The sequence below is a fragment of the Lepisosteus platostomus genome, chromosome 4 (assembly GCF_059453375.1).
Source record: "Lepisosteus platostomus isolate fLepPlt1 chromosome 4, fLepPlt1.hap1, whole genome shotgun sequence".
Lineage (NCBI taxonomy): Eukaryota > Metazoa > Chordata > Actinopteri > Semionotiformes > Lepisosteidae > Lepisosteus > Lepisosteus platostomus.
Genome location: NC_142614.1, coordinates 43,834,731 through 43,858,736, shown reverse-complemented (window position 1 = coordinate 43,858,736; position 24,006 = coordinate 43,834,731). Strand labels below are relative to the sequence as shown.

Genomic DNA, 24,006 nt, shown 5'->3' with positions numbered 1-24,006 from the left:
GTGCCAATTAAGAGAGATGAAGTGACAGCGATCAGTGAGGTAAGATTTGAACCATTTGAAAGCAGTGTCAGAAAACTCCAAACACAGTCTCAAGATGAGAAAGTAAGATGTCATGGTCAACAGTGTCAAAAGCAGCACTGAGATCAAGAAGGATGAGTATAGAAAGAGAACCAGAATCAGAAGCTATTAGACGATCGTTAGTGACTTTGACCAGGGCGATTTCTGTGCTGTGAAGTTGACGGAAGCCAGATTGGAGGGGTTCGAAAAGGTTGTTTGTCATGAGGTGGTTATGTAACTGAAGTGTGACAGCACGTTCTAAAATTTTTGCAAGAAAGTGTAAGTTGGAGGTGGGGCGAAAATTGTTAAGATTGTAGAGAGCCATGTTAGGCTTTTTTGACACTGGGGTAATGGCATCAGTTTTGAGGACCGTTGGTACAATGCCAGTGCTCATGGATTTATGTATAATATTGAGGACAATGGGAGAAAGAGAAGAGAAACAGGACTGAAATAAAGTGGTGGGAATGGGATCTAAAATAGATGTGGTGGGTTCCATGCGTGTAACTAGTTTATTGAGGGATGCTGAGTCAAGAAGAGAGAAGCTGGAGAGAAGGGAACCAGAGAAGTTGGATGAGAAGGGAGGAGGTATGGAAATGATTTGCGTAGTGGAGAGAATGTGATGCAAAGTTGCGATGAGGCAGGCAATGTGGTGGGGCAGTTTGGCTTGAGCAGTCTGTTGATAAGGGAACCATGATCATAATATTTAAAGCTTTGAAGTGTACTTTGAATCTGTCTAAATCAAAATTGTACTTTATCACAGATAATTTCTTGATGAAATGAGCCAAAGCAGAAGTAACATCAAATAGTTTTATAGAGGATGGTAACAGTTTTAACAGATTCTTCATGAAACCGACATAGATTTAAATATAGATTTATCCCAATAGTAAATTAATCAAAAGCTAAAAAGCAGTATCCTGTTTAACAAATCAAACTGAAAGCACTTTATAAAAGTATTTACAAAAAAACAGCATCCAGTTAATAAAAAGGAATACAATGCAATCCCAGGCACAAATTGGTATCAGAAAGGTCACAAGAGAGGTGGAAAGGAGAAATGAATCCATACATAATTTTTCCAAACCGCTTCATCCCATTCAAGGTCACAGGGAGCCTATCACAGCAAGCAACAGGTGCAAGACAGCGTACAGCCTGGAGATGCCTGTCCATCGCAGGACAGACACAAACGCACTCACACAAGGCACGTTTCTCAGAAGCCTACAAGTATATCTCTGGACTGCGGGAGGAAACTGGAGCACCCGGAGGAAACCCACATGAACATGATGCAAACATGCAAGCTCTATGCAGATAGCACTCCCAGTCCAGAACTGAACCCATGGCTGCATCCAGGAGGTAATAATTCTGTATTTAATGTAAACAGCATTAGTCTCACAGAGTGCAAAAATTTCCTCTGGGTTTATTGTTCTGTACTATCCCCTGTATGTTGGTGTGATTTGTTGTACTGTTGTTATTTATTATTTACTGCTGTTATTTGTTTATTATTATTTACTGTTTGGTATTGTACTGTGTACATCCTGAGATGTAGCACAACTACGAATCCTAGCATACATGTACATATAGCAAAAAGACTCCTCTCTCTCTGTCGTAAGGAGCCACTTTTTTTGGGACGGCAGGGACTGAAGAGATTGCAAAAGACAACTAAAGGAGAATGGCAATGCTGGGCTTCTCCTTTGGGACATTTGGCTTTGGTAATTGGGGTCCATGGGGTTCTTGTGCTAGTCTGTGTGTGTCCCTTGTGGATGGGTTATGTTCTGGTCTGTGTGGCGGGTAGGCAGTGAGATATATTGTAACTGCTAAATTATTTGTAATAAAAAGGGATGCTATGTAGGGTGACTGTCTTGTCTTGTATATGTGGGTGCACTGGTGGTTTGGGAGATATAAAGAACCTGCTGCAGGGAAAGAGAGAACTTGCACCCTTAGAATTACTAGGTAGCGTAGTCTGCTACAAAGTACAAAGTTAAAAAGCTAAAGTATCCGGGAATCTGGGGATGCTATCTGTAAATTGTCACATAGCATATACAGGTAACAAACTGATGATAAAAAGCAAATGATGCGCGATGACTGAACTTTGTTGTTTTTTTATACTGGACTTGTGAGTATAGCATTTTGACTACACCACAATAAAACACCGCTACATTAAAAAGCAACTGAAAAAAACCGGTTACGGGTAATGATCCGGTTTGGGGAAGTAGTGTATGAGTGAAAAATAATACTAAGCTTGGCAGATGACGTAGGGATATTATACAAAAGAGAAAGCAATACAATACTTGTATGACCGGTTTGGACGATCTGGGGAAACGAAACTTAATTGAAGAGACAAGAGGAACCATTGTACTTCTTTTCCAGACTCATTAGAAGATGAGTGAAAAAGAGATTTTACAGCGATATAAAAAATATATAACTGAAATAATTCAACCGTCGTGTATATTGCAGTACCTGGATTTTTTTACACAAGGTATGTTAACGTATTTTCATTTTCAAGCACTTAGTGTACTGTAGATTTATCTAGTAATTGTCTGAGGGTATTAAAATATGAATTAACGCAAGATCGGTATTTTTAAAGTCATAGTCATTTGAAAAAGATAATTGCTGGATATTTAGACTTAAATAGATATTGAATTACTGTTGTGTGCACCTGAATTTTTGCGGACATACACAAATACAATGATACGGCTACATTGTACTGACGTTTTAGCAATTTTGACAGTTGACAGCTGACAGTTACTTCTCATCTGTAATTTGTAATACAAGAACGTGCCTTTTATTTGTATAAGCGTGTAAAGAGTAAAAAAAACGACGATGTAAATGATGAGGACCATAAGACAATGAGTTGATTATATAATCACATACCTACCTAATTATATACCTACTATACAATAGTAGGTAAATATGACGATACGGACTTCAACACATATAGACTGCTCATGCATAGTTCAGTTGTGATTAAAAGGCTTGAGAATTCTGATCAATGTGAATTATATATTGCAGTGACAAGCTTGTTGACCAGCTTGGTTTATGCACACCCAAACTAACCCGTATTGACAACTAAGTGTTGTACAGAAAACACTAATGGACGCTGAGTAAATTGATGGTGTTCAGAAAATTACAATGTTTTGCTCTGTAAGTTACCACTATGTATTTGCCTACAAAATGTCCAATTGTATTGAATTATTAATTATGTATATTTAAGCTTTAATAACGACATTTACTCTTATACTAAATTTCACAAAGTACAATATTAGGGTTGTACAATGTCGACTGTAACATTGTACTGTTTGATAGTGGCAGATTGAATACGAATTCCCGAGAGGTTTTACTTGAACGATTCTATAAAGCGTGCTAAGTGCATATACTCAAAATATGTAGTCGTTATTTTCAGCTTCACTTTTTGTTTCAAAACTTTGCGTGATAGCAAAAAAAAAGGTATTTATGTAATCGATATTGTTTGGTTTGTTGTATTTGTTCATCTGTCGTTGTATGTTTGGATATCCATTTTCGCATATACTGTATATAAACCTTCCTGCATTTCAGAAAACAAAACACTCTCAAGGTGAATTTATTCATGTTATCCTCTCCTCAAAACTGAATGTTTTGGAAGGAGGTGTTGAGGGTTTCACGCAGGTACAGTAGCAAAAACATAAGGTGTAAGATGGAAAACAGAAAAAATTAAGAAATCATATACAATGCCTTCCAAAAGTATTCACCCCCTTCCAATGAACTTTTTTTATTACAAGTGATGTATGCGTTTTTCAAAATTAATATTTTAATGAAACTTTGAATGCTCCAACTGATTATTTTATAGCCAAAAACATAAATGTCAACAAAGAAAAATCAAAAACTAAAATATGTTCATTGCATAAGTACTGACCTTCCCTGAGTCAATATTTGATAAACGTACCTTTGGCAGCATTTACAGCTGTGAATCCTTGGTGTAAATATGTTAGCTACAGAAAAGACTACCAGCTGTGCACACTGGGATGGTGCAGTTTTTCCATCCATTCATTTTCTAATTGCTTCATCCAATTTAGTGTCGTGGGGTAGTCAAAATATATCCCAATAAGCAGGATACACCCTGTGTGGGAAATAAGTCCATCGCAGTGTGCACACGGACACAAACATGCACACTCATACTGTTCCAGGGCCAATGTTCCCAGAAGCCAATTAGCCTACCAGTATGTTTTTGTAGACTGTGGGAGGAAACCGGAGCACCCAGCAAAAACCCATGTGAACTCAAGGAGAACATACAAAGTCTACACAGATAGCACCTAAGGTCTGGAATTGAATCAAGGGCCCTAGTGCTGTGCCTCTGTGCCACCCCATCGATGCATATTTTCAAACTAGCTTGAGTTACATCACATGGGTTCGGAATCAGTGATATACAGCAATTTTCAAGTCTTGCCACTTAGTGTTTTTTTCAATCTTCTTTGTACTTTAGAAAATTATGTACACATAATTTGTTATTCAACAAAATTGGATATTGGAACGAACTGAATAATTTTACAAGGTACTGAAGATGGCAATACCATATTGTGTCTAAGATGCCTGAGATTTTTGCAGGATAAATGTGTGAAGCTACTCTTGGCAGTAGTAAAGTAAAGGAAAATTTGTTGGGTTGTATTAGCTGAGCACGGACCATCTATAACTTTCAGGAATTTAAGGTACAGTTAAATAAGACCAAGGAAAAAGGTTAGCATCTAAGTAAGGAAAATGTATAGAAATATGACTTTATTCTCTGTACTTTTATCTCAGTGTGTATGGAGTACTCTAAGTACAGTGATGCCAATATTAAGGCCATCCAGCCATTTTCTCACTGCTTTCTCACAGGCAGGGGAGCCAAGCCTATCGCAGCAAGCAAAGGGTACAAAGGAGGATACTCTCTGGACAGGATACTAATCCATCACTGGGCAGACACTGACACAAACTCACACCAGTGCCATTTGTTACAGAACCCAATTAGCCCACAAGTACATCTCTGGACTGTGGAAGGACCTCTCAGAAACCCATGAGAACACAGGGAGAACATATGAACTAAATCCAGGAAATGCACTCAGGGACCCACTGTTTTGTTGCGGTGCTATCTGTGTGAGATTTGTATGTTCATTTATGCTTCCAGCCCTACTGTATTCAATCTTCTGTTCATGTCATACAGGAGTGCAGCACTTTGACTCTTCACATTGTGATTTCCAAGTTCTGTTGCAGCGTTCACATATTGATTCACATATTAATTTTGGTTCTCGCAGGGTATATAATTATAACCAGTGGAACAGCTTATTTTGTAACAACACATTACAGTTTTAGAACAGATTGAGTTAATTAGGAATGGCAGGGTGGTGCAGTGGTTAGCATTGCTGCCTTTCAGCAGTGGGGCACTGGATTCATCGGGGATTAATTCAGTGCCATCTGTGTGGAGTTACTGTATATATTATATACAGTATATATTGTATATTCTTCCTGTGCTTGCATGGGTTTCCTCCCACAGTCAAAAAATATACCTGTAGGGTACCTGGCTTCTGGGAATCTTCTTCTTCATGTTTTTATTTGCATAGCTAGCAATTGGTAACTCAGGTTTTATTTTACTTAAAGACAGGCTAACTAATTAAAATGGTCCATGTCCATGTGTTTGTGCTTGTATTGCAAAGGATTGGCATCCCATTCAGAATGTAGTTTTACCTTACACTCTGGGTAATTGCAACCTTTCCTTAGAATAATGTATATCTGGGCTTTGCTCAGTCTGTAACCAGCAATAATAATTACCCATGCTCTCAACTGGGGAGTCGTGCATATTGGAGGACAGTGGTGATATTGAGACCAAATGTTTAATCTCCTTTCTGCACCCCACTGTTCCCTCAAAGATGAGATTTACTGTGTGTGCTTTTCCCAGATGAGGTCGAGCGCATCAAAGCCCGAGAAACCCAGGAAGGCCTGACCCAGGCAGCCTCGCTCCTGATGGATCTAATCCTCAGTGTGGAAGCACCAGGCTGGTACCGCATGTTCCTTGACAGTCTCAGTAATGCTGGTATGTAATTTGGTCCCTCTTGTCTTTCATAAAGATCTCATATATTCAACCACATCTCCATGCAAATACAAAAGCTATAGACCGCAAACTTGCAAATTATTGTTTTGTCCTCTGCTTTTTATATGAATTTACCTTGTTCAGCTGTTGTCTAAAGTGTAAAGTGTCATTTTATGTGGAGGGTCAAATGAGAAGGAGTAATTTGATTCTGATGTAAAGGTTATCACATTTGGTGAAAGAGTTAATTATGTTAGTTTCTTAATTGTAATGAAATGATTTGTTAATTACACTGTAATGTAAAAGAATGAAGGCAGTCTGTAATAATGAAGTGTTGTTAAAATGGTGGGCAGGCTGGTATTTGAGCCAAGATTTCCCAACAGTTTCTCAAATATTTACCACTCTCTGGAATTGCCCTGCCCATGCCAATCCCAATATGGTGTCTCTGTTCTCACAGTGTATGTCTTTCTCCTGTTGCCTAGGTTACAATGACCTTTCAGAAGCCCTGGAGTCCAGTGATTTCACAGCAATAGAAAAAGCAAATGTAAACAAGGAGCTGGTGAGGAAGTTAAGTCCCTCACTGCGACATGATGTCCACCCCAAGGACATTCTTTTGCACCTCCATGAGGGGCTCTTACAAGCCCAGAGAGAGGAGATAGAGCAGGTAAGTGTGCAAAAAAAAATGTAGTCAAGCATTTTTGCTTCGGGCTTTCTTGTGATTTGTTTTCCTTTTTTCCAAAGTAATTTTCAAAGAACTGATAAAACTGCCATTGTTGTATGGTTCCATTGTTGCTTAATAATAGTAATAATAATAATAATAATAATAATAACTCCTTACACATATGTAGTGCTTTTCTGGACGTACATTCAAAGCGCTTTACAGGTAATGTGGACTCCCCTCCACCACCAATATGCAGTACCCACCTGGATGATGTGACAGCAGCCATAGTGCGCCAGTACACTCACCACACATCCGCTGTCGGTGGGGAAGAAATGAAGAGTGATGAAGCCAATTCATAGATGGGGATTATTAGGTGGCCATGATTTGTAAAGGCTGATGGGAAGTTTTGCCAGGCAGCTGGGGTAACACCACTACTCTATTTGAGAAATGCCCTAGAATATTTAATGACCACAGAGATTCAGGACGTTGGTTTAACATCTCATTCAAAGCGTGGCGCCTTTTTACAGTTTAGTGTCCCCATCACTATACTGGGCATTAGGACCCACCAAACCAGCAGAGTGAGCACCCCCTCTGGCCCCACTAAACCTTCGTTTTTCCAGGAGGTCTCAGAGGATCTCTTAGAGGTCCAGGAGGCCCAGGTACTGACCAGGCGTACAACTGCTAAGATTCACTGGGGTGCCAGTTGTGAGTTGCAGGGTGATATAGCTGCTGGCCGTATCATTCCAAGAGTATCAGCCTTATAATCCAGAATCACTGGTTTGAGCCGTAGCTGCATCATGAGAGACACCGACCGAGTTTCCAGCTGAGCGCCAGCCATTGTGGTCAGGCTATCTTGCGTAAGGATTTCCTTGGATTGCCATGCTGAGCACCTGTAATCTTGTAATGATTGTCAGTGAGAAAGATGCACTGCTTGTCAATCTGCCCAAACTCTTCTGTAGGGCACTGTGGAGCTCTGTGAGTGTCAGATGGCAAATGCTATAACATGCTGGCCAATTGAATAACACATGATATTAATCAAAATAAATCATTAGCATTGTTGTTGCGCATGTACACTTTTGAATGTCTTACTAAAATGGTTCTTGGTGACCTGTTTCTTCAATCAGGTAACAGAACGATTTGGAGCACATCATGGAATGTCCAAACTGTTAGATTTTCTGCTCAGGTCGGACAATCCAAAGTGGTATAACGCCTTTGTGGATTCACTGGCCGCTGGCAGATATTCCAGTTTAGTTTGTGTCCTGGATGAACGAGATGGTAAGAACAAATTCTTTATTGTCTGCTGTAAATCTCTTCAATCTAGAAAAAAAGGCTCATGCTGTGTCTGTTGAAGTCAGCAACTTCAATAAATATACATTCATTATATGCAGGTATGTCTAGGTTGTCTAGACGCAAACCCTTTATTATAACATCTGTGCGTGTATTTAGAGACTGTGGGAGTTTTGCAGTGCATGTAGTAGGTGTGTGTTTCATTAATTCTAATATACATTTCAATCTCAAGTTTTAAAATATTATTTACTTGTACAAAGTACAGACAAAAGGTTTGGAAGTAATCATTGATTATGTCGAGCATCCATAATAAGGTAACCATCATATTAAAAAGTATATGCTGAAGACTTCAGCAAAATTGCCTAAGATGAATATTCCTCCTAAGGCAAGGTGTACACATGGGAAGGCTAATGTCCTGAGTTTCCCGAACTGGCAAGGCCCTGTCTTATTAAAGTCAAGCTTTGTGAAATTGATCAAGACTTGCAGGGTCATGATCAATTTCAGGACCCCGAGGATTTAGAAAACCTCAAAAATGAGCAAAGTTCCTCCAAACTATTTACCAGCTTTAGGCAACCAGACTCTAGTTTCACCTTTGGAATACTTATTTAAAATATCGCTTTCTCCGAAAAGAAAAATGGTTTCTCTGTGTAACAAAGAGCATGTTTATATTCAGCCAGCATCTCAAGAACACTTCAGTGAAGAGATAATTAGCTGTTTGGGGGTGCCCAGGCTTTTTAAAACAGAAATTACAAAGAAGAAGTGCTTACTAACAGTGACTCCTGTTCCCTATGTTCCCTATGTCTTTTTGTCCTCCTTAAGAAATAATTTTGTTAATGTTACAGAAATATGTTAATTCTTTTTCCAAAGCTGAATCACCATTTCCAGGTGATTACTAAAACTTGCCTTTGGTTTTAATTTTCAGATGCTGATGACCAGAGTGGGGATGTACAAGAAATGGAAATGTCTTACAGTGAAGAAGCAGAAATGGAAAGTTTAGACCCTAACACAGGTTAGTCTTTTCATGATTAATAAGGACAATATAAGTAATGTTATGAATGAGAATGTGTGCGACAATAATCTGATGTTTTACTGCTTGCATGATCACTCTGAATTATAAAGCGAACAGGAAACTATATTATAGGAAACTGATGACATTAGTATTTTTCTTTTTCTACGATCCACAAGAAGAAGCACTTAAAAAACCACAGTATGACTTTGAAGTTGCCCCCAGGCTGGCTAAACTGAGAGATTATCAAGTGGAATTAGCTGAACCAGCTCTGAAAGGCAAAAATACCATCATATGCGCTCCGACAGGTGAGAACACCCAAGATTCTCATTATCTTTTCAACGGGTTAGTGTGTCATCCGGCTCATAAGACATCTGTTGGACTAGGTTCTGGGAAGACTGTTGTTGCAGTTGAGGTCTGCTCGCAGCACCTGAAACAGGGCACAGAGGAACAAAAGAAGAAAGTTGCTTTCTTGGCAAACACTATCCCACTCTGCCAGCAACAGATGGACCTGTTTCAGAAGTACTTTGGTAACACAGAGTAAGTTTTGTACTATTGCAACCCTTGTTTTCTGATGTTTGTATGATATCTGGAACATAATTAGCATAACTAGACATATTGGCTTTATATGTCCTGTCTTTAAATAGTTGAATTAGCTTTTCTATATGGATTTCCTACTCTTCCTACAAGTTACACACTTTAAATATTGTTTGAAACAGTTCCCAGTGATTTCACATTTTCATTCTATAGTATACAAGGGTGCTTCTATTTCTTCTTTAATCTATTCTATGCCATAGAGCAAAGGCTTTGCAGTATTTTTTCAGGACTTTTTGCTACATGCGAAATGTAAAGTGTCACTAATAGAATTTCTGCAGTACTGTACCAATGTCAAGGACCTGCATAGAATGTCCAGCAGGTGGCAACAGAGCACAGCATAAAACCCTCAACAGCCTCCAGATTTTGAGAATAAAACAGTGGAGAAGTACTGGTTTTGATGTACTTGATTTGGGCTCAGACAAAGAAATACTGGGGAGTGTGACTCAGTCCTAACTACTAACATGTACATTTTAAGTTTAGAGGAAATTACAGTTCCTGAAACTGGCTTAGAAAGAAATTCACGTCCCCATATCAGCATATCCCACTGCATTTATACTGTATAGTCATGAAAAAGGTGCTGTCAACGCTTCCTCATTAATGTTTTTTACAGTTATCTAATTATAATCCTGTAGTCATGTGGTTTAAGGATAATCATAAGCTAAAAATGCAAAACTCAGGAGGAAAGGTGAAGGTGACACTTAGGCTCTCTTCCACCATTAATCAGACCTGTGATGAGTGTTCATTTTCTTAAATTTCTGACTTTTATTTGCTATGTTTATCCCCTCTATCTCCCACTGTGTGTCACTCTTCCCAGGCTTTTCTCCCTATGAGAATCACAGCATGGATGAGACTATAACACTATAGACTGCAGTGTATTTCAGTAAACTAGTAGACAAATGAATAATACAGTAATCCCTCATTATACAAGCTTAATTTGTTCCTCGAACACTGCTCCTAAGGTGGAAACACATATAATGGAAATTAAATTCCTAATATTTCCCATGTTATTATCTGTGTTTAGTTCCAAAACTCAAACATGTTCCAAATTTCACCTTAATGGATCACAGAACAAAAGTTGAAAACATTTCCATTACTGGTTAATTATTTGAGTAACATGCTTATAGTCGTTAGCCAAAGCATAAACAACAGTAGCCACATTGTAACAGGTGTTAGCAAATGGATAAACATTTGGTCCTACCCTCTATATGCATTTAACACACACAAGCGTTTATTATTTAAAAAATCAGATTTAATGAAAAAATAAAAACGGAATTCCTCATCTGCTAAGATGTGAGAAACGAAGTAGCTCACTAGTGCTTTAGAAAGAGCCCAGCTCATAGGCTTGAAAATCTGCTCATTAAATGAAATGAAGAAAAACAGGAAGTACTATGTTGTAAAAAGGAAAACTAATGTAACAGTTACTCGTATAGCAAGGGATTGCTGCACATTTGATGTCTCACACCATTCTGTATGTAATTTTTCATTTCATTTCCCATCTGTATGTTACAGTATATAAAAATATGTTCTCCTTCTTGTTTCATACCAGTCGTGTATCATCTTCTGCTGGAGGAATAATGTTTTGTGGTTTCTGGATCTGTAGGTATGAAGTAACTGGTCTCTTTGGAGAAAGTACTTCAGCCATGGCAGTTTCTGTTGGCGTGGAGAGTTACGACATTGTGGTGATGACTCCCAAGATCCTGGAGATGAACCTGGAGAATTACAACATCCCTGGGTTGTCCACTTTTACCCTCATCTTCTTCGACGAGTGCCACAACACAATCAAGAACCACTCCTACAGTGCCATCATGAAAATGTACATGGACACCAAGCTGGGAAATCCAGCAGCACCACTCCCACAGGTTGTGTTACCAGAATTAATTCAAACACTGTTTACATGATGTGACAATCTGGTCTTAGATTGTCATAATGGGATCTTTAACATAGGTGGGTCCAGGAAAATAGATACGCAAATATAGCCATGATGTTCCAAATTCAATGCAATGTATTTACAGTGTGGCAAATCAACAACCAACCAAAACACCAAAACTAAAACCTAAGCTCCATTTGAGCTGCTGCCTAACTGACCTCTTCCAGTCACTTACAATCAAAACGGGGTAGCTATACTGCTGACACGTTTTCCAAAATGTTGCACAAGAAGTATCTTCACAAAAACACTTCTAAAATACAGCTGTTAATTAAGCAGCACTTTGGGCTGAAAATATACTGAAGTAATCCTTGTAGTTTGTTCTCAGAACATCTGACATTATCCTTACGGTACTCTTTGTCTTCGTCTCCTAGTTGAGTTCAGAACTCAGGTTATGTGAATTACGTTATCCGAACAACTGTAATTTATAAAGTACAATAAGTGCTCTGAGGAGGAACTGTATGGAAACACTGTTTTCTTGTCACAAGAAGCAGCTCTAAACAGTTGTGATCCCACAGTGACCTTCCCCTACGGAACAATGATGCATTCAAGCCTCTTCTTCAAGTCAGTATGATGATTATTTCAAAGGCGATACTGTAATAACAATGTCCACTTTCACTGCACCCCTTAATATTTTACAGCTCAAGTTCCATAACACTGCAAAATCAAATAGTACAAATCAAATCAATGGCGATTAATCTTTTATCAACTCCAAATGTGCTGTCACACCTTAAAAAAAACAGTTTTGCTTGTTGTGACATCATACAAGAGAATGCACTAAGTCACATTCTCATAGGTTACTACTGCTACTTAACAATAACAATAATAATAATTACTCTTACGTAGCACTTTTCTGGACACTCCATTCAAAAAGCTTTACAGGTAACGGGGACTTCACCAATGTGCAGCACCCACCTGGATGATGCAACGGCAGCCATAGTGCACCAGTACAGTATGCTCACAAAACACACCAGCTATCAGTGGGGAGGAGAACAGAGTGATGAAGCCAAGTCATAAATGGGGGTTATAAGGAGGCAATGACTGGTAAAGTTCAATGTGAAATTTAGCCAGGATTTGGCAACACCCCTACTCCTTTCGAGAAACAACCTGGGATTTGACTGCATAGAGTCAGGGACTCGGTTTTACATCTCATCTGAAGGACAGCGCCTTTTTACAGTATAGTGTCCCCGTCACTATACTGGGGCATTAGGACCCACACAGACAGCAGGGTGAGCACCCCCTACTGGTCCCTCTAACACCTCTTCCAGCAGCAACATTAGTCTTTCCAGGATATCTCCCATCCAGATGCTGACCAGGCTCACACCTGCTGAGCTTCAGTGGGTTGCCATTTGTGAACTGCATGGTATATCTAGTCAGACTCTCAAAAGTACAGATACTATGCTTTTTAAACACAGTCCTGAACTGCTGATTTACTGACCTCCTTTTTTTCATTCCAGATTGTCGGTTTAACAGCATCTGTTGGAACTGGTAAATCCAAGAATGAGCATGGCATCCGTGAGCATATTTACAACCTGTGTGCCAGTCTGGACACTGACACCATTTCCACTGTCATCAAGCATGTGGAGGAGCTCAGAGCACACGTCATTGTACCACACAAAGGTAAACCATTTTTCAGCAAGGTCCTTTTCTTTATTTTTATTTTTTTAGTATAGGACTTTTAACAGAAGATTTAAGATTTAATTTGCATGTAATAAAGATACTAATTAATTACATATACTGTAAAAAGAAAACATATATTACTTCATTCCTGGCAATATATAATTATATAATAATATACTGAAATAAACATTTTATACAAAATATTGTACCATAAATTATATTAGGAACTGGCCACATCAGCATTAGTCCTGTTTTTGAAAATACAATTAACCTTCTATTTTCTATGTGGATATCTCCAAGCCAGGTTTATCTAATGTTTTCTTAATCCAATGGGCATAAAAGGAGCATCTATTTCCAATTTATTGGCTACAACTAAAAAGTGTGATAATGACCCTTTTTTGTTACAACCAAAAGCACATGTGGCTTTCTCTGCTTAACATTTTTGAGTCACTGTTTCCTTATATTATAAACGTTCAGCTGCAGGTGGTGAGATTTTTTTCTGTCAGACTGGTTACTGGGAATGTTCCACTCAACAAATATACTGTAGACGCTGCTGTAAGATCTTTTTAAATGGCTTTTTAAATAAACAAAATGTTCATCAGGGTTGACAAAAGGGACTAAAGATTCAAATAAAGGACACTTGATGGAGTTTATCTGAAACCTGAAAGTTCGGAGGGATGACAACAACCTAGTTCAATCAGAGTCAGCTCTCAGTAATAATTAATCACACCTGGATAATTTCCTAAAACATTATAAATCCTATACGTTATTCCCATCTCTCTCACATATGTCTTTTTGTATCCCACCTCAACACCGTCTCCACATTTGCAGCTGTCCCTTGGTCATTCCTCACTCTGAATGGAGGTCCCAGCCTCCTTGTCCTATGGCAAGAGGGTTAAGACAAATTTTGACTAAAACACTCCATAATCCTTTCAGTATCCTAATTCTTGGGTGCACCCTAGAGATTTATCCTGGATTATATCCATAATTATAAAATCTCAACAACTGAAGTGATGGTGATCTACATGTTACACTTACATAAGAGAAATACACAGGGAAAAATAAATAAAATTGCTTCTATCATCTTATCTGATCCCAACAATTGTGCTAGATTCACTTGTCCTTAAACAGATTTTGTGTGTTGATTTCCTACTCTTCAGTGTGAAGATTTATGTCGTTGTGGAGTGTTTTAATGTCTCCATCCTTCTCCTGTCAGATACGAGAATTGTGAAGTCTCGGGCTTGCAACCCGTTCATGGATATTGTGTTGGGACTGATGGCTCACGTGGAGTCCATTTTGGCAAAAACATACAATCTAGGTAAGTGAGAGTGCATAAAGAAATTTGAAATTCTTTGAAACACTTTGTTATACCAAAAGCTTACCCACATCTTCATAGCCTCCTTCAGTTTGTCTACATTAACAACCATTAATAACCCCAGACGGTACATACTGTACAAAAACCTTCTCTCCAGCATTTTCTGCAGGGCTGTACGGGGAGGCCAGGCAAACATGTTAACATTTGTTAATTGGGAAAAGTTCATAATACAGAAATGCCCTTATTAAATTATACTTTAATAAAACATTGAAACACACATCGAGAGTACAGGATAGGGAAAAATAATTAAATAACAATAAGCCATGTTAAAATACCAAAAGATGTCTTAAAGCATGACATTGGGAAGTAATACTAAAACTAAATGGATTTATAAACAAAGTTTACTGTAGTAACCTACAACAAGGTTGTAGTTAACCTTATTATGTGGACCATGGTTCAAATTAGCATTTCATTTATGATTGGCAGAAAATAATATTTTTTTCCCTTGTCCTTTCCCTGATAAGGACACCAATTGAGTTCTGTCCACAATTTTGTCATCACACAAGTTCAAGTATAAGTTCCTTTCCATTTTTCAAGGATTTAGGATATCTCACGCACTCTCGGAACTATCTGCATGTCAGCAAACCAAACTCAGTACACACTGGAAAACTGACTGTTCTGTTCCCAAAATAAGGAACCTGCCATGAAGTTGGAAGGTTCTTTAATTCTGGTTTCTTCAGAGTACTGAGTTGAATTATTGAAGTTTAGAACGCTGTGCCCCCTCTCTTCCCCCAACATCCTTAGCGTGTAAACACCACTATCATTGTGATCAACAATAGCCAACATACAAGTTTCACATTTGTATGGTCATTTCAGTGTCCTGGAGGGGGGCTTCTTTTGCACCATTTACTAGCAATATCAGGCTCTTGTTCTGTTCCAGAGGCCTTGACAAAAATCCCCATGAGCACACGTGGCAGCCAGATGTACGAGCAGTGGATAGTGGAGGTTCAGAGGAGCTGCCGGGTGCTGAAGCTCGAGGATGAGGAGATGGAGAGGCAGGTGTGCAGGAAGCTGGTCACCTGCACAGAGCACTTGAGGGTAAGTGGCGAGAAATGGGACCAGGTCTCTGTACCCTTGAATACCAAAAGTACCTGAATTTGGCAAAACATCTGATAAGTAAAAAATAAATTTCCTTGTTTTAAATGGTGGACCAGCTGCCATGGTGGTCAGATGGGCCATGAGATAAGATAAGATCACATTATTAGCCATATACAATTTCTTGCATTAGGAATTTGTCTTTTCATATATCCCAGCTTCCCATATACCATGAGACACACAGGAACAAAGACAGGGAGAGAGAAGCTTAGGGTCAGAGCACAGGGTCAGCCATTTATACGACACCCCTGGAGCCTTGTTGAGGGGCCCAAAAGAGTAGGATTCCTTTGCTGTCTGCAGGATTTGAACCGGCAGTTTTCCAGCCACAGGTGCAGATCCTTAGCTACAGTGCCACCGGTCCACCCACATCTGGAATGGATGTGCCACTGGCCACATTCTCATATCTCACCATCCTCAATGAGGGAGTAAGCCATGACCTGCCATGCTGACCATGTGGGATAAGTGTACCTTTGTGTTACTTACACTTTACTCTACTAATACAGGAATCTAGTCTGAACAGAGTTTAGGGGGTTCAGTCTTAACTAGCCTGAATCACCGTTCTGTCTGGCTACCATGATATAAACTCATGGTCAAGCCCTTCTTTCTAGTAAGATTGACTGTTATCACTGTGAAGATTGACTGGTTGGTCATTTGTATATTCCAATTTGAATGTGTAACCATTAAACAGTATGACTATCAAAATATTTTTTTATGATTGTGCTGCAGAAATACAATGATTGCCTTATCATATCTGAAGATGCCCGTGTAGTGGATGCTTTAAAGTACTTACTGGAATATTTTAATAACCTTGACCCGGCATATTTTGATGAGACAGATGAGAAACTTGCCAGAATTTTTGAAGGTAATGTTTTAATTCTACTTTGATCATTTTTCTAATGGTAATTAATCTCTGAGCTAAACTGTTTGAATTGCTTGTCCTCGCTGCTGTGTCTAATTTTATTTTTGAAGCTCAAAATTGCTTTTTCTTTCTTTTCCCCTGTGCAGAAAGATAATTAAATAAAAAATGCAAATCAAAAAGCTTTATTGCCTTTGCTCCTATACTGTTCTAGTGAAAACAAGAATAGTACTATGTGATGTCTCAACAGTGTTGTCTTTGTATTTGCGCAGAGAAGAGGTCTGATCTGCAGGCCTTGGCCTGTGAAAAGGTTCAAGAGAATCCTAAGTTGTTGGACCTGCAGTTAGTTTTTGAGGAGCAATACAGGTACAACCCCAGCACAAGAACTATCATCTTTGTCAAAACCAGAGCACTGGCAGAGGTATGAACTGATATATTCTCATATGGGCATTAAGGAACGGAAAACCAAGGATGGATTTTTCTAGATGTAACGAATATGCCCCTGCATACAACAGAGGATCTCAGCCACTGGGCTGAGGGAGTTCTCCTTTAGCTCAGCTGGCAAGTTCCCCGTTGCGTGACGCCAGAGACCCAGGTTCGCGCCCAGGTGGGACTAACTGGCAGGGCAGGAGCAGCAAGGGCAGAAACCCCAAGAACCGTATTATAGACAAGTAATGGAGAAATTAGCATCCCCACTGCAGAGACCTCTGAATTTAAAAGTGGCATCATCTGGTACTGAAACCGATGAGCTATCAAGAGTGTAAGTGCCCCTCAGCAGATACTGACATATTCTGTAATGGCCAGGGACAGTTTTTTTATTTTGTCATTTAATTTTATTTTATGATTTCACTCTACATTGTACACTTTGTGGCTTGCCTTGCTTATCATGGGGTTCAATTATTTTACTGGCACAGAATAAACTCTAGGAACAAAGAGAATCAATCAATGCTAATTTTTCTGCAATTGGTATTGAACTACGGATAGAGAGGCAGTTAATAAGTGGGAAGGAAAATTACAAAATAGTTATTTAATTGTTTATTAGATGGAGATTGTAATAGCAATCAAGGAAACGATACTTGTTAAAAAAAAACTTTGCTGTTAGACTTGTTGTTTTTTACAATCCTTTGTCCAGGTCTGCATTAACTAGATGAGAAATGTTTTTTATCACTACTGGTTTATGATTTTTCTTTTTGGTTTTATAGGCAATTAAACAGTGGGTATTGGAAACTCCAGGATTAGCTCACCTCAAGCCAAAGGTTCTCATAGGTCGCAGAAAAACAGACAATATATCAGGTAAGGAAGTTTCTTACTTTTGGACAGTTTTCATTTCATTAAAGAAGCTGGGTTTGCTGATCTTGGTTTTGCTGAATAGTCTGTCAGGAGACACTAAGGCAGATTCTTTTATGCTCCCCATAACAATACAAAACTGATAGCCTCGGTCCCTGTGTGTTTCCCTCAGGTATGACGCTCTCAAATCAAAAAGCTGTTCTGGATGCCTTTAAAAGTGAAGGAGGCAGTAAGCTATTGATAGCCACCTCCGTGGCAGATGAAGGAATTGATATTGTTACATGTAATTTGGTACTGCTGTATGACTATGTTGGAAATGTGATCAAAATGGTTCAAACCAGAGGTAAGTCAACTCAATTACTATACTTTGAAATCACTTCTCGTTTGATTTCTTTTTTATTTGATGTTTGCTACATATCTCAAAGTATATTTTGTACTTTCAGTAGCCAAAATGTCGTTTTGAGTACTTTGCTTTAGGCTCATGCTGTCTTTGTGGGGACATTGCACTGGGTCTCAGTCTTTAACTATTTGATATTTTCTACTTTACTGAAATGAAACCTGATGTGAAAGAGTTTTATCACTGTCGGATTTACGTGAAGCTGCCTTATAGCTTATTTTAGAGATTATCTCCACCTCTGTTTGTCAGGAGTTTATTTTTATGGTATTCTCACATTTTGTCTGCACATTGACATGCACGCGCGCATCACACACAAACCAAGTCTCACTACAAAGCAAATCTAAGCATCCTTTGTGTTCCAGGCCGTGGAAGGGCAAAAGACAGCCGGTGTATTCTTATCACCAGCAAGACAGAGCATGCAGTGAAAGAGCAGATCAATATCATGCAGGAGAAAATTGTGTACGAGTCCATTGAGGAAATACAAAAAGTTAACCATGAAGTCTTTTTATCTAAGGTAACATATTAACAGTTTCTTTCGGAACATTCTTATTCATTTTTTAAAGAAAAGGCCTGGAATCTCACGGAGTGCATATCAGCACTGCAGAAACCAGTCTGGTTTTGGCTGAGGATGTGCGCAAGAAGCCTGTGGCTCACTGTTAGGAGATTCATAAAGGAATTCCAAAGTAAAGAGTACAAACTATTTTCCTTTTTTAAAATATAAGTCTTTTAACACTGTTGTAACAGAAAGAATAAGTTCTGGATCCCGAGATGAAGTTAAACAGAAGAGTTTGTTGCATGCAAGGAACAACAAAACCGAAGTATTGTTCAAAGTGCCAGTACAAACTTTCAGTTTATATACTGTAGGGTTTTCCTGCCGCTTCTGACGTCGCTCCTTTTTATGGTAAAGAGGTGAGGTCACGGTGTTTGACCAGTTTACAAACTCTGGCCAAATGGTCAGGGTTTTAGATTACCCTCCCTGGGGTGTTTCCTAGCTGGCATCTGGAATCAATATCAGTTATCTCCTTTTCCTGCCATAAACTCCAGTTAACCCCTTCTTCACATCTTGTATATTTCTTCAACACCAATAGCACCTCACTGATTGCATTGGCTCAGAATTTAGAATTATAAATTGTTAAAGGAAAACTTGTACAGTGGTCATACAGGGATATGTTCATTGGTGTTACTGGCCTCCAGAGCTTCTCAAAGCTAAAGGAAACCCTTGATAACGTTTAGTTGAATTGTGAGAGTGTGGAACAATCTACCCAGCCATGTTGTTGAAACACATACTCCTGCTTCTTTCGATAAGCACATGGATCAGATCCTTGGATCAATTAACTACTTTAAAAATTGGCTGGATGGGAGAAATATATTCGTTTTGTAGAACTTGCATGCTAACATCTCACATATCATGAATAGCAAATTAATACAGATTTTGTCAAAATTGTGATGCCCTGGGGGTTGTGACGGCCATTTGAACACAGACAGACATGTCCAATGCTCCGAACACCAGCCTTTTTAGTCTGCTGTGGAACTTTTCCACATCTGTACAGGCACTCTCCTGCGAGAGTGGTGTTGACATAGGCCTCTTACTCTGGGTAACCCAGATGTGTGGCGTCACAAACTCTGAGAACTCTGGGCCTTTCACTTGCAGATTCCCAGGCTCAAACTCTGCACCACAACCATGCCACCTCGCCCATGATGAGCGAGGTCCTGTATGGGGCTCCCTCACTGAGCCTTTGCTTGTGGTTACCCAGGCTTGACGAGCGTAACCTTGATGACACTCTTGCTGGGAGCCTTCTTGCTCACAGCCATCAACACAGACCCTCCTGCTCCCAGTCTATGATGGCTTCTGGTTCTCTCACCATCGGTCAGCCCTCGGACTTCCAGGTCCGCCTCCTGCCATCAGCGTCCTCACCTGACGCAACCAAGCTGGGTCTCACACACGCAGAGTCTGCAGCACTTCACTCTTGCACTCGGAGCTCTCTAACTATCAACCCGAGTCTCTTCAGGGCACGTCACTCAGTGCCGAGACTCCTCACTCTTTCCCTCACTAAGATCCACACACGACCTCCCTGGTGCCTCACTCTGAAGCTCCATGTGGTGGAGTTGCAGCTGCTGGTGCACCTTCCCTGTGCCTTGTGTGAGGACCACTCCTCACCAAAGGCTGGCAGCCAGACGGACGCTACTCCCTCCCCCAGTACCCTGTATCACCTGTGGGAGGGTCTCTCCGCCACACCGACTCATACTCTATCTCATACTCACTCTACGTTAACACAAAGAAACTCACTCTCACCCAGTGGGCCTCTAACAGCCTTGCTCTCACGTTTACTCTAAACAGGCTGCTGTCTCTTGAAATCTCTTGATGTTGCAAGGCTCCATAATCTACTGCATCGTCCCCACCCAGGACTGTTGCTGTTTCCGGTCCATTCAGGGTTCATTTCTGCACAGGGCCCCTCTGGGACTGTCGCACACCAGGGTTCAGCTTCTCCTAACATCACCCCCTCCAGCAGCATCTCACATCCTCTGCTGTCCTGTTTTGGCCTGGCTTGCTCACTCCCGAGCCTCCATATACGGGGGCCCTGTTCCCCCACGTCCATTCCCTCCCAAGTCCCGAGTCAGTCTCTCTCAGGGAAGCGTTCGGCATGCTCTCGAACCACTCCCACAGCTGAGGTTCATTACCACTCACTCCCACAGCTGGTAATGAACTTCAGCTGTGGTTGCTGAGGCAACACATCACTCTCTATTGTGAGCTCCGCCCCCACATTGAACACACCCTGTGTGACACCACAGTGTGTATGACCTTCTGTCAGTCATACAGACTATTGTTGAAAGTTACCCATATACATCGCATAAAATTTCATTAATATGTTAAAACATGAAGACTTTATTGATTCAGAAATCTGGTGTTATTGGTTTCTGGATAAAAAGGGATATTTTTTACAAACACGTTTCATTTTTATTGTTAGTTTTTTGTTCAAAAGGGGCAGAATTTGGTTCAGGGAAATACAGTAAGTTTGCAATGCGTGGCTGCAAAAAAAAAACCAACTTATTCTTCTCTCCTCTTGTGAGTCAGATCAAGAAAATCCAGATGAATGAAAAGAAAAAGAGGGATTTTGAGAGGCAAATGGCAGTTTCTAAAAAGAAGCATACTGATGTGTATGACCTACTTTGTGGAACATGCTTTATCACAGCTTGCACCTCTGACGAGCTTCGACTCCTTCAGGTAATGAACTCAGCAGAGCAGCATCACAAAGACTAGTGCCACTTAGAGGTTCGTGATCCTACCCACTCAGGGTTTGGAAATTGGTTTTAAATTTATTTTGCTTTTAAAATGTCCTACAGTAGATGGATGTCATCATAGTCGGATGTCTTTTTTATCTCCATAGAGCAGACACAGGACAGGTTTGGCTTAATCTGAACATTTCTTATGCGTGCCCTTTTCCGCTTCACGTCAACTTCGGAGTCATGAACTGTACTAAAACGTGGCCTAAACAAAACATTTAGGTTGCAATAAGTTTTGAATAACATTTGTGGTATAAGATCTCTATTGTTCTGTTCTTAGTTTTCAATATGTGCTAAGTTTCAAGAGCTGTCTCTTTCCTCTTTTAATGCAGGAACATCACAGGGTTGTCATCAGTAAATCTTTCAGTTCACTCTGCAACCTTAAGCCCCACCCAAAGCCAAAGTGCCACGATGACATCGAAATGAAACAGAAGATATCCTGTGGTAAATGCAACCGTGACTGGGGCATCATGGGTACATGGAAAGGTCTGCAGTCTTTCCCTTTGCTGAAGACAGATGGATTTGCCTTCCTCAACAGGCGTACACAGCAGAAGTTAGTATTTAAAAAGTGGCAGGATTTTCCTGGCATCATCAAGGAATTCAACTTCCTGGAAGTCTCAGGCAGCACTAATTCTGTGGCAGAAGGGTCCAGTGCTCAGAGTGTATAGAGCTCGCACAGATCATTATGGTATATTCAGTTCACATGGATTTAGTAATAAGTGATGGTATCACTTGTAAAAATGCATTTTATTTCTTTTACTGGGGAAAGTGATGTTAGTTTTTTCAAGCGGGAATATAACCATAAAGTCTTTTCCATTGGCGACTTTTTTTTTGACAATAAGTGAAAATTACAGGGGCAGCATGGGGGCAAGCTTTTTTCTTTCCTGGTGGGATTTCGGGATTTCAAGGGAAATTCATACTGGGAAGGCAGAGGGGAGACATTGTTTCCAATACAACCAGCACTTGCTATAGAAGTATGGATAGAATAAAGTGAACACAAATAGCTGAATGGCCTCGCAAGTTTGTTTCTAAATAAGGTGGGAAGTATTTTTGCTTTTTCAGTTGAATGTTTGTATGAAGTTAAATAAACGTAATCTCTACTGAAGTACTTTGTTTCTGCATTTGGATCTCCGCATGTGAAAGCATTTTTGGGGGGTCGTTATTTTAACAAACTCATGGAATCCTAATGTTTGTCTAATACTGGCTTTAGTTTTTTTTTTCGTTTGTAAATGAAATTCAACAGCAGCTTTTGCATTAAATTAACCAACGTGTAATTTGTTGATCCGTCAAGGTGTAGTCAGGTGTTTCCTGCAGTCACGTGTTGATAATGGAGAGACTTGTCACTGAAAACAACACAGATGATTTCACAGGTCCTTGTTTGACTATACAATTTAAAACAATCACAACTATCAATTTAGCAGTTCAGTCAAATTCTAATAATGATGAATCAATCTAACAGATATCAACATATTTAATACTTTGGTGTTTACTTACCTGGCTGAGAAAATGACAGCGCTGGTTGAAGATCAGGACTGTCACAATTCTTCTCATCTATGAGGAAATAACCAGGAAGGCACCTGCAAGAGTGAAGCTGGGATGGAGAGAGGGGAACTAGAGAAGACTGTGGAGAGACTCTATGTGCAGGGTTGTGGGCAGCTAGTGAGTATTTATAGTTAGTGCAACATTACAATTTGACCTCCTTCCTAACTTCTGTTAAAACAACATGATGATCACAATGGACACCAGCTGCATTGACAAATATGTATCCCACTGCAACAGAAACGTATTGCTAAATAAACATTTAGAAGCCTTCAATTTATTTTATTGCTATACCAGGAAGCATTAAGGTCTGTTTTTCTTGCTAAATGTAGTTTTCAGAACACTCATTTGTATTCAGGGTAAAACACTATCTTCATCTCCTAAGTAACAGAGTGTTCTTAGTCGATGCTGAAAGTGGGTATTCAGTTGAATTAGTAGACATGGTTGAATGCTTAATGGCTTTACCTCATGTGAACTTGATTTGGAAGACAGAAATAGGTTTTCTAGACTGTATTACAAATGCTTCACATTGTTGAAAGTTATGCTAAAAGTCTATGCTACGCACATGAAATGAGAGAAGCTTGTCAAGGTACAGTTCTCTAGATTTACACCTGCACTGGGGAATGAATTACTTTAGTGATTTTTATAGTGATTTTTATCCATTTAATTAGTGTGTAGCATCATAGGGCTTACATTTTATTCTCAACATGGGCCTTAAATGGCTTCTAAGACGTCCTTGATCCACCCTTGAGCTTAGATCTAGTATTCTGTGACAATTAAACCATCAAAAATGATCTACATGGGAGTCAGTTTACAAAATATAAAAACTGCAGACAATAGATACAGGAGCCAAGATTATTATTTTTTTATACAGAGACAATTAGTGTTAACATTATATCTTGGTACACAATGAAAATCACACTTCAGATTTATTTTCAAAAGCTAAATACAGGTATACAGAATCACATGTACATGCTAACCAACTAGTGGTGTAGTGG

The 24,006-nt window shown here is 39.6% G+C and overlaps 1 protein-coding gene across 1 annotated transcript; it reads left to right on the top strand.

Moving 5' to 3' along the window:
- Positions 1 to 1,139: 1,139 nt before the first annotated feature.
- On the top strand, positions 1,140 to 23,284 carry LOC148673207 (antiviral innate immune response receptor RIG-I-like; the record flags this gene model as incomplete). Its single annotated transcript, XM_088630807.1, has 18 exons — positions 1,140 to 1,404; positions 5,954 to 6,088; positions 6,565 to 6,746; positions 7,868 to 8,018; positions 8,953 to 9,039; positions 9,216 to 9,344; positions 9,423 to 9,576; positions 11,234 to 11,492; positions 13,015 to 13,177; positions 14,394 to 14,495; positions 15,433 to 15,590; positions 16,374 to 16,509; positions 16,776 to 16,924; positions 17,706 to 17,796; positions 17,963 to 18,133; positions 18,550 to 18,701; positions 21,261 to 21,410; positions 21,802 to 23,284. Coding segments are annotated over 18 exons (2,970 nt in total), but the record flags the coding sequence as incomplete, so codon positions are not given.
- Positions 23,285 to 24,006: the final 722 nt, after the last annotated feature.